This window comes from Acomys minous (assembly GCF_964271855.1).
Source record: "Acomys minous genome assembly, chromosome: 9".
NCBI classification, from domain to species: Eukaryota; Metazoa; Chordata; class Mammalia; order Rodentia; family Muridae; genus Acomys; species Acomys minous.
The window spans coordinates 9230900-9242421 of NC_140490.1; the positions used below are offsets into that span (position 1 = coordinate 9230900).

The 11522-nt window shown below is 48.9% G+C and overlaps 2 protein-coding genes across 3 annotated transcripts in view; one reads left to right on the forward strand and one right to left on the reverse strand.

Moving 5' to 3' along the window:
• Positions 1–3432, forward strand: part of ANXA11 (annexin A11) — a 47452-nt gene extending 44020 nt beyond the window's left edge. For both annotated transcript variants that reach the window (XM_084796249.1, XM_084796250.1), the window contains exons 12-15: positions 51–146; positions 1123–1181; positions 1324–1446; positions 2683–3432. In XM_084796249.1, coding sequence (XP_084652375.1) covers positions 51–146; positions 1123–1181; positions 1324–1446; positions 2683–2742 — 338 coding nt within the window. In that variant the 3' untranslated portion in view covers positions 2743–3432. The remainder of the gene's footprint in view (positions 1–50; positions 147–1122; positions 1182–1323; positions 1447–2682) is intronic.
• Positions 3433–5962: 2530 nt separating this feature from the next.
• PLAC9 (placenta associated 9) overlaps positions 5963–11522 on the reverse strand; it is an 11034-nt gene continuing 5474 nt past the window's right edge. Inside the window, exons 2-4 of the mRNA XM_084796251.1 lie at positions 10420–10517; positions 6459–6582; positions 5963–6093 (exon numbers count right to left, since the gene is read on the reverse strand). Of these exons, the coding sequence (XP_084652377.1) occupies positions 6083–6093; positions 6459–6582; positions 10420–10517 (233 nt within the window). The 3' untranslated portion in view covers positions 5963–6082. The remainder of the gene's footprint in view (positions 6094–6458; positions 6583–10419; positions 10518–11522) is intronic.

The window sequence follows — 11522 nt, forward strand, 5'->3', positions numbered from 1 at the left end:
TGAGCGGACATGATTCAGACTGTGACATGGCCCTTCTGCTTTCTTGGTAGTTTTCAACGAGTATCAGAGGATGACGGGCCGAGACATTGAGAAGAGCATCTGCCGGGAGATGTCTGGGGACCTGGAGCAGGGCATGCTGGCTGTGGGTAGGCGTCTGGGGCTTGGCTTGCCTGCCCGCCCACCCACTGGGCACTGTGGGGTGCAAGCCGGGGGTGGGGGTGGGCACTGGGTGTCCTGTGGTCGAAGGTGCTATAGTGAGAACTACAGACTCCGAGTTTGCTAGTCTGGGCCATCTGGCTGGTGGGAGATCCGTTTGTCCCCAGCCTCTGGGACAGAGGGCTCTTGTGTTCTGTGTCAGCGGTGCAGCTGTGCAGAAGGGAGCTGTGACGTGGGCATGGGTGGGAGCCTAGCCAGCTGCTCTCCTGGAGGAAGGTGACTCACATCCTGCCAAGTTTCCTCTAAAAATACACCCCTGCAGGCAGTTGTCAGCTGTCTGTGAGGGAAACACACGGAAAGGTTTTTACTTGCAACAGCGAAAGAGGCCCATTCTAGAGAGCGCTGGCTGGGCCTCCAGCATGGGGAGGGTGGTGCCTCTTACAGCAGTGTGCCCTCTACAGCAAGTCTTGGCCGCTCTAGGAATCTTCTAATGCGGAGCTGGGTCCCTGTCCTGCGTTCCTTGCCACCTCTCTTTATACTCGCTGAGGGACATCAGTTTGCCCGTTTCTTTTAGTATGTTTTTCTTGGATCTTTCTGGCTGGGACAGGAAATAGATCCTCATTTCCCTTCATGGCCTGAGACTAGCACTACATCCCTGTGGCCTCTGTTTCTTCTCCTTGACTTTCCCCTCATGCTAAGCACCCATGGAGTTGGTGTCCCTTCTCAATATTAAGCGCCCCGCCCCCATGCTCTGCACAGCCCCCAGTAGTTTCTGCTCAGTGATGCCAACCAAGAAGGTTGGGTTGGGGTCCTGTGTTGTGTGGAGCCACATTCACGGGGCCACAGTCACCAGGAAGAGAAGTAGACGGGTGGTGGCAGACTCGATGTCCAGGTTTCCTGGGAGGACACTTAGGTAGTGGGTGCCTCCTGTGTCCCGGCAGCCCTCACGCTGTGCTTCTCTTGTAGTGAAATGCCTCAAGAACACCCCCGCCTTCTTTGCTGAAAGGCTCAACAAGGCTATGAGGGTACGTAGCTCATGTGTGCAGGGGACCCTAATCTAGGGCACGTCAAAGCCGCCTGGGGGCTGAGTGTAGAAGGGAGGGAGGGCTGGGGCCTTGGGGGAAGGGGGGAAGCCCCATCACATACGCTGTCATGTTGTCTCTTCAGGGAGCAGGAACAAAAGACCGGACCCTGATTCGCATCATGGTGTCTCGCAGCGAGCTTGACCTCCTGGACATCCGGAGAGAATATAAGCGAATGTACGGCAAGTCGCTGTACCACGACATCACGGTACGGGACCAGGGCCCGACAAGGCCATCTCTCCCATCCCAGTGCCTCCAGGCCTCTCTTGTCTCCCTCCCCTCTCCTCTGGAGCAGCCCTGTGTTTAGCCAAGGCTTCCTCATCCAGTTATTCCCAAACTGATGGCAAGATCCCAAGCACAGGGCAGGTCACAGCTCTGTGACTCTGTTCCCACCTGCTAGGATCGCTGTGCATAATGACTGAACAGGAGTTGCCTGCCAATGGCTTAGAGAAATCTGAGGTCCTCCCTTATCTTGTTCCTGACCTTCCGAGTCCTCATCACTCTGGAGAGGTGCTCCACCAAAGAGAGCTCCAGTCCCTAGGGTCTGTGGAGCTCACTTCTTGCTTCCTGAATTCTAGCGTTTTCCCCCATTCACTTTACAGTGGAGATTGCATAGGTAGCTCAGCCTTGGTGTCACAGCCTGGGGCATCTGATCCTGGCCTTTCTACCTGGTAACCTTGTGACCCTTTAGCAGGGTCCGCAAACATCCCCAGCATTGGCCCCGCATCTCTAAGGATAATAGTAGTTCCTCCACAGGCGTAGTGTCAGTCTACACAAACGCTGGAGGAAACATGGTGCGCCAGAGCTGGGCTAGCAGAAGGGGACAGTAAGTCATCAGCACTGCAGGGTTTGACTTCAGACTCAACAGCATTTGTTATTGCTGGGTTCATCTTTGAAGAAAAAATAATCTCCATTCCTGTGCTATGAAAATGAGGCTGTGGGTAGCAGAGAATTTGTCATTTCTGTCAGAGTGTGGCCTGGGTGACTAGTAGGGATGGCAAAAGAAGCCACAGACCTTGGCTTCCGAGAGCTTCAGAAAGCTCAGGGTGACAGAACATGGTCTGAAATGAGCTAAGCCTGACTCTCCTGGAGAGAGCACAGCGGCACTAGACAGAGATGGATCTGTGAGAAGTTGGAGGCTGTAAAAGTAATGGCGTCCTTCCCGGGTGGTCACAAATATGATGCTCCCCAGTTAGGAAACAGCATCGCTTTACACTAGAACACCAGTGTAAATGCTCTAGGCAAAGAGCGATAATTACTAGCCCGGCGTTTGGCTTTCGTTTCACATAGTCTGGGGACCACTGGGCAGCACTTGTTCAAGGGAGGTCTGCACTGTGCGGTCTAGGTGGGAACTCTCCCTCAGGCAGGACCACTTCTTCACAGGGACACTTGGGAAGGAAGTGGCCTTGCTTTCCTTAACCCTAGCTCTTGTTTCTGTCACCAGGGAGACACTTCTGGAGACTATCGGAAGATTCTACTGAAGATCTGCGGTGGCAACGACTGAGCAGTGGCTGTGGCTTCCCTCTGCCCCCTGCTGGCACTGGCCAGGAAAAGGCCCAGAGAGCATCCCTCAGTTTTTCCTAGTCTATCCAATATCCCTAAGCGCACCGTCTCTCTCCCATAAAGCCATGGCTTTTCCTTCTGGTCCCTCCTCATCCCCATATTGTGCCGAAAGGGCCCCGGTGGGCCAGAGTTCTCAGGCAGCCATTTCCCTCACAGCCTTTTGTTGTTCAGAATAGATGTTTTTCTCTCCTAGCTCCTGCAATCATTCCTCGTTGCTTGTGGCTAAGACTCTTAGCTTCATTATAGACATGTGATTTTGTATTTTTATTTGAAAACTTTTTTATCCATCGTTACAAGTGTGTTTACTGTGTACATGTTTCTGAGGAGAGTGGTAGGAGGGCAAGCACCCCGTCCTTGCCTTGGATAAACGCAAGGTCTTGTAAGGGTACTGTCATGTCTGGTGAGAATGTGTCATGAGTTTTGTTTTTGCCAAACTCACTCCTTTTTAGAATATAGGCCAGAAAATCATTTGTTCGATTTTCCATGCAAAACCATGCAAGAATTAAAGCCAGTTTCCTGCCAATGACAGGGCTCCTTGTAGCTTGGAATGTGCCTTAAACCTGAACGTCTGTAGCCAAAAGCTGTGTTTCCAAATTAAAGTCAGCCAGCTCTGGAACATTCTGGAAATGTCTCTCTGGTTTGCCAACGTGTTTTCTTCCGCTTTATGACTCAGAGACTCTGACCCTCTTAGCCTTTGAAAATGGATGTGCAATGAAGGGGCGGCTACAATCGGAAGGAATGTAAAGTGAATACATTTTTTGAAAGGGAAAAAAAATGGATGTGTTGAACTAGAAACATACATTGTGGAAATCTCAAGCCCAAGCTACCTGGCAGGGTCATGTTTTAAGGACACATAAAAGGTGCTCTCCAGATGCACACAGGGCCTGAGCATGACACAGAGCTGGTCGGAGTCCCTGAGTGAGGTCAAAACCGTGTCTGGTCCCCTAGGTCCTGGGATAAGGACAGAAAGGTGTTTATGTGGTTTCTGGGGTGACTTCTCAGGGAGACTAGTGAGGAGGACAGGCAAAACCCGGGGAGGTGGCCCAGCAGCACATTACCTTGGGACCTCCTGTCAGAAGGGCACTTGTGGCTCTTCCCCTGCGGGCTCTCTGCTCCTTGGTATCTGGAAAAGGAAACTGGCATGGACAGTTTCTGGAATTCCTTGTTAGGTCCAGGAGCATAAGAGCTTGGCTTGCTGCCTGGAGGACTCCAGCCACCTCCTAGTGTTAGAAAGCTTAGGATAATGACACGCTACAGAGACATGTGTCCAATTAGCCTCCTGAGCCCTGGGCAGAACTCCCGAGAGGTCTCAGCTGAGTAGCCGGCGGGGGCCGGGAGGGATGGGATGGACCAACTCTCACTTCTCCCCAACAGTGAGAAGAAGGATGACACTTGGGAGTAATAAAAGTATCTGTGACTAGGCGGCACCAGTGTCATGAATTACATTAATAGCCAAGTGTGCATGCACTCCAAAGACCTGTTGACAGGTAGGTGAACAAGGTGGTCTACTGAGACAACAGAGCAGCGTTTAGCCATATGAAGGGATAACACACTGCATCTGTGGACTTTGAGGACTTGTCCTGTGAAGGCCTGATACAAAAGGACTCCAGATTCCATTCACAGAAGCTGCCCTCAATGGGCAGGTCCAGGAAGAAGCTCGGTTTCTAGAAGTCTGGGAAGGGAAGTGCTGCATAGGCCCAGAGTGCTTCCTGTGGTGTTGAAAATGTCCTGGAATTAATGGTGCTCACTTTGTGACCCAGTGAACACAGTAGAAATCACAGAATTTGGACGAGCAAGGTGGAACACACCTTTAATCCCAGCACTCAGGAGACAAGGCAGGCGGAACTCTGAGTTCCAAGACCAGCCTGGTCTACAAACTGAGTCCAGGACAGGCAAGATAACACAGAGAAACCCTGTCTCTAAAAATGAAAGCACATAATTTATGCAGGTTATAATGGTGGGTTTTGCTAGGTGTATACTCTTTTTTTTGAAACGGTATCTGTGTAGCCTTGGCTGTCCTGGACTCACTTTGTAGACCAGGCTGGCCTCAAACTCACAGCGATCTACCTGCCTCTGTCTCCTAAGTGCTGGGAGTAAAGGCCTGTGCCACCATGCCCGGCTTGGGTGTACACCTTTTTTTTTTTAAAGATTTATTTATTTATTATTTATACAGTAGTCTGCCCAAACACCAGAAGCAGGCCCCAGATCTCATTATAGATGGCTGTGAGCCACCATGTGGTTGCTGGGAATTGAACTCAGTACCTTTAGAAGAACAGCCAGTGCTCTTAACCTCTGAGCCATCTTTCCAGCCCAGGTGTACACCTTTAATCCCAACTTGGTCTACATGGCGAGTCCTGAACCCCCTACCCCAAAGTGAATTTTATGTAATGTAAACTTTGTTTACTGAAATAGAATTTTTACAAGATTTTATTTCTTTTATGTATGCATGCTCTATCTGCATGTACACTGTATAGATATGGTTTTGAGCTACCATGTGGTTTTGGGAATTGAACTCAGGACTTCTGGGAGGGCAGACAGTGTTCTTATCTGCTGAGCCATCTCTCCAGCCCCCCCCCCCTTTTTTTTTAAGAGGCTGTAACTCTGGATTCCCAGCCAGGTAATGGGATTCTTTTCTTTCTTTGGTTTTTCGAGATAGGGTCTTTTTGTGTTAGCCTTGGCTGCCCTGGAGTTGCTTTGTAGACCATGCTGGTCTTGAACTCACAGCGATCCGCCTGCCTCTGCCTACTGAGTGCTAGGATTAAAGGCGTGCCCCACCACACCCGGCGGTAACAGGATTCTTAATGGGTATGCAACCCCTCTCCACCAGGAGAGGCAGGATGGGGATCACACGCAGGCAGTGGTTCTGATGGAGGGTGGGGTAGCTGGGTGGGACCGATGCTCTTGTGTTTCTGACAACCTCTCTAGTGGCACTGCTGCTCGTGGCCAAGGCTGGGTAGCAAGGCTGCTTAAACAGCCCTCTGTGCCCGGTTACCACTCTGGACCTCAGGTGTCTCACATTCTGTGTGACACCTGTGCTGTGTCCTGAAAGTTGTGAGTTCAGATGCACAGGTTACCTGGGTCTGTGGGCTAGAACAGCGTGTGGGGTTCAGGGTGTGTGACAGAAGGAACTGAGGCTCTGGTTACGGAGGTCGAGGTCACCATTAGTAGACATGGGCCCAAGTAGGAGGTTTTATTTCGCACAAAGATGGGGCAGGAAGGCAAGAAGACCTGGTTTGGTTTTCAGAGGGATGACTTCAGCTGACAGGTTCCACCCCTGGTGGTCAGAAGTGATCTGCAAGAAAAGAGTGTACTCTAAGTGAGCAGCAGAGGGCGCCAAAGGGTCCCCTTGTCCTTGCTTGCTTACTTGTCCAGCTTTCAATCTCTTTGGACAGCAGTGCCAAAACAAACAAACAACAACAACAAAAACAAAAGCAAACAACCCCTCCCAAAACAAAACAGGACTCGAGCTGGGGGATGGTCTGAGCATCAGCCAGGGCCTTGGGTGCCAATGATGTTAAGATGGAGGAATGTAGACGACAGAATACTTGAGGACGGAGGTACTCTGTCCCTGGGATTACACAGCATCCCCTGTGAATTCTGATTCCAGAGGCCCTAGATGACATGCTCCACAGGTGTTCTCCCATCTGAGTCACTCACCATCTCCAAGGAGGCCAGGTTCAGGGCTGAAGGGCCCTGGGGGTAGGTTCCAAGTCAATTCCTCTAACAGGCTGAGCAGACCTGTCACTTCTGCCTCCAGGTGCTCCACTGTCTTCTCCACCTTCTGTAGTGGGAAGACAGGGCAAAGTCAAGCACCGAGTTGGGTCAAGTTTAGTTTAGCGTAGTGGTACCCTTAAAAAAAGTCCACTGTGTGCTGGTGGGAATGCAAACTGGTACAACCACTTTGGAAATCTATCTGTACCTTTCTCAGAAAAATGGGTATAGGGCTTCCTTAAGATCCAGGTATTCCACTCCTTGGAATATACCCAGAAAATGCTCCACCACACAACAGAGACAGATGCTCAACCATGTTCATAGCAGCTTTATTCATAATAGCCAGAATCTGGAAACAGCCTAAATGTCACTCAGTTGGAGAATGAATAAAGAAATTGTACATTTACACTACTACTCAGCTATAAAAAACAAGGAAAGCCAGAAATTTGTGGACAAATGGAGGAAAAAAGAAACGATCATACTGAGTGAGTTAACCCAGAAACAGAAAGACTCACATGGTATATACTCACTTATAATTAGATACTAGCCCAAAAGGCATGTCCCATGAACGTCTTCACTTACCAGGAGATTGGGACAGATGTGAGGACATCCTACTGGGACTCTAGGTAAGAGAAATATAGGAGATGGGGAAATAGAAGGACCCAGAGGGTCCTAGAAACCTACAAGAACACTGTAACGGGTGGGTCAGGGCCCAGGGGAGTCTGCTCAAACTGTTGCACTAACCAAGGACAATACAAGTAGTAAACACCGAACCCCTATTCTGATCTAGCCAAGGGACAGGACATCCTCCACAGTTATGTGGAAAGCAGGGACTAACTCTGACATGAGCTCTGGTGCCCCATATTTGACAACCTCCCCTTGGTGGGGAGCCCTGGTGGCACTCAAGGAAAGAATAGGCACACTACCAAGATAAAACTTGTTAGCCTGTGACCATAAAGTGGGGGAGGAGGTCCCCCTCGGACATGAACCTAAGGGGTGGGAGGGTAGGAGGAACAGAAGGATACGAGTGATGGGAGAACAATTGAGTTATAATCTGAATACATTAATAAAAAATTATACTATGAAATACTACTCAGCTATAAAAAACAAAGAAATCCCAAAATTTGTGGACAAATGGATTGAACTAGAAATGATCATAATGAATGAGTTAACCCAGAAGCAGAAAGACTCAAATGGTATATACTCACTTATATCTGGACACTAGCCCAAGGGGCACGTCCCATGAAAGTCTTCACTTATCATGAAAGTGTGGTAGAGGGGAGGACATCCTATTGGGACTCTCGGTGAGAGAAGTATGGGAAAATGGTAAAATAGAAGGATCCAGAGGGTCCTAGAAACCTACAAGAAGAACATTGTGATGGGCGGATTTGGGCCAAGGGGTTCTGCTCACACTATGGCATCAGCCAAGGACAATGCATGCAGTAAACTTTGAACCCTGAACCAGATCTAACCAATGGACAGGACAGTCTCCACAGTTGAGTGGAGAGTGGAGAGTGGGGACTGACTTTCATATGAACTCAGGTACACCATATTTGACCATGTCCCCTTGATGGGGAGACCTGGTGGCCCTCAGAGGAATGATAGCAGGCTACCAAGAAGAGACTTGATACCTTATGAGCATATACAGGGGGAGGAGGTCTCCCCCAGTCAGTCATAGGGGAAGGGAGTAGGGGGTAAGCAAGAGGGAGGGAGGAATAGGAGGATACAAGGGATGAGATAACAATTGAGATGTAATATGAATGAATTAATAATAATTTAAAAAACCCCAAATACAGAAAAAGGAAGAAGAGTACTTGGGAGAGGTAAGAGGAAAAGGGAGGTTGTAAAGTGATGTAATTCTATTTTAATTAAAACTACATTTTAGGCCTCCCCCCCAAAATTATATATATGTTTTAAAAGTCCACTCTGCCCCAACCGAATGCAGTGGAGAGGGAAGGGACTACATAGAATCCTGGCTCTCACCCAATCTCTGCTGTTTCTCTAGGTAACAACATCACAGGCTGCTCCCTCATCCTTTTAAAGATCTTCCTGTCTGGCACTCAAAGGTGCCAGGCTTGGGACAGGGACTCCTAAGCACCTTTCTCTGTTTAGGAGCTGGCAAAGAGTGTATATTCCTTTTGTCGCACTACCCCCTGGTGGCGTTCTCATTAAATGACAAGTTTGGAATTTTCAGTTTTGTTTCTAACTTAAAAGGGTATGCGTTGCTATAGATCCTGTTGGCAACCTAATAAAGCCTACGGGTCTCAAGCCAGAACAGTGCTTTAATGCTTGAAACAGAAACATAAGGTTGTCAACTACATTATAATAGCATTCGAATATTAAAACTAAGTCCAGTGTGGTGGCGCACACTTTTGATTCCAGTACCCAGGAGACAGGCAAGCAGATCTCTGTGAGTTTGAGGCCAGCCTGGTCTACAAAGCAAATCCAGGACAGCCAAGGCTACACAGAGAAACCCTGTCTAGAAAAAACAAAACAAAAAAAGAGCTGGGCATGGTGGCACATGCCTTTAACCCCAGCACTAGAGAGGCAGAGTCAGGTGGATTGCTGTGAGTTTGAGGCCAGCCTAGTCTACCAAGTGAGTCTAGGACTCCAAAAAACAAAACAAAACAAAAAAAGGAAAAGAAAGAAAAAATGACAACAAAAAATTTCAGCAACAAAGATAAAACTTTCAGCCAGGTGGTTGAGGAGCATGCCTTCAATTCCAGCACTTGGGAAGCAGGGGCAGGCAGATCTCTTTGAGTTCGAGGCCAGGCTGGCCTACAAAGTGAGTTTAGGACAGCTAAAGCTACACAGAGAAACTTTGTCTCCAAAAACCAAAACCAAACAAACAAAAACCCTTTCTCCCACACAAATTTATGAACCTCGAGTTTCATCATAAAAATTTGATGGTTGAGCCAGGCACAGTGGCCCATGCCTGTAATCCCAGCACTTGAGAGGCAGAGGCAGGTGGATCTCTGTGAGTTTGAGGCCAGCCTGGTCTACACACACACACACACACATACACACACACACACACACACAAACCCATCTTTAAAAAAGCAAAACAAAATAAAAAATTTGAGGGTTGAACATTTCCCCCCTCTGCAATGTCTTAGGGTTTCACTGTTGCAATAAAACACCATGACCAAAAACGCAAGTTTGGGGTGGTGTGGGGGGTGGGCTGGAGAGATGGCTCAGAGGTTAAGAGCACTGTCTGTTTTTCCAAAGTTCCTGAGTTCAATTCTCAGAAACCACATGGTAGCTCACAACCATCTACAATGACACAGGTAGGCATAATACTGTATAAATAATAAATAAATACATTGTAAAAAGAAAAAAAAAAAGCAAGCCAGGGAGGAAAGGGCTTATTTTCTTATACTTCTACATTGCTATTCATCAACAAAAAGAAAGTCAAGACAGGAACTCAAGCAGGGTAGGAATCTGGAGGCAGGAGCTGATGCAGAGGCCATGGAAGGGTGCTGCCTACTGGCTGGCTTGCTCCCCAAAGCTTGCTCGGCTGCTTTCTTTTAGAATCCAGGACCACCAGCCCAGGGATGGCACCATCCACCTTGTGGTAGACCCTTCCTGGTTGGTCACTAATTGAGAAAATTCCTTACAGCTGGATCTCCTGAAGGCGTTTCCTCAAATGAAGCTCCTTCCTCTCTGATGACTCTAGCTTGAGTCAAGTTAATGAATAAAACCAACCAGTAGACCCAACTAGGGAAAAATCTCAGGCTGTGTGTAAGCAATGGCTCCTGGGAGGTAGGGTGTATAATGCATTGCTCCAAGGAACATCTCAGTTAGAGCCCCACTGGCCTGGCTTTCCAGACACTTGTACTCTTCCCAGCCTCCTGCCTGGCAGATGGCCATGAAGCTTTATGGCCCCTTCCTCCGGTGCCCTCATTACCTCTTCCATGATGTCTAAACGTCCTTGGACAGCCATCTGTCGGTCACAGCCCGGGCTCCAAACCAGATCTTCTCTAGAGGAAGTGGGGGACTCAGCAGCTGTGGGAAAAACAAGCCTTGTCACTGTAGAGTCAGTGGCTTCCTAGTGGCACCAGAGTCCTGGGAAACACCAAGCCGAAGTGAGGTGGGTGCTGACATGAGACAAGGACAAGGGAAGGGGGAAGACGTGAGCCACCACCCTGACCTGACCCTGTGTCCAGACCCAGGAGGCCTTTCTCAAGGAGGCAGTGTCTAGGCTGGGTAGAGTCAAGCCAGGGACAGACCATCCAGGGGGTTGGAATGCTTGCACAGAAACAGGGCGGGAGATCCGACAGAAGAGGGGTCTTGGGATCAAAGCCAAGGGCAGTGCTTTGACTCAGGGCCTCCACAAGCCTCCAGGGGTGTTCGAAGGGTGTGTTTTGAATTTCAGACCTGGAGAATGTGGAGGGATGACACTTTGGAGGGAGGCGGCGGTGACAGTAATCTACTAGGGAAGTAATGAGCCAGGCAGTGGCAGGTGGAACCTGGGGAGGAAACAGAGCAGACTCCTCACTGGGACCACTAGTCTAAGCTGCTGTGCACGCCCTCCAAAGCCACACTGCTAGTGAGAGCATAAGAGGTTCAACCTGCTATGATGGCTGGTCTCGGTGGTCAATTTGAACACATCTAGAATTATCCACAGCCCAAGCAGCTGGGCACATCTGTGAGAGTTTCGTCTTAATTATTTGAACTCATTAATTAATTATCTGGATTTAAAGATGGGAAGATCGGTCTTTAAATGAGCTCCACTTTCTGTTGGCAGCCTATATAAAGGACATGGAAGGTCAGGCAGTGGTGGACCATCCCTTTAATGCCAGTACTTGAGAGGCAGAAGCAGGTGCATTTCTAAATTCAAGGCCAGCCTGGTCTACAAAAAGAGAGAGAAAATTCCAGGACAGCAAGAGCTACACACTTGCTCCTCGCTGGCAAGTCCATTCCCTCACTGGCATTAGAGTCAACTTCCTCAGGATGCCAGCACCTACTGAAGACCAGCTGCTGAACATGGATTGAACATCTACTTGATTT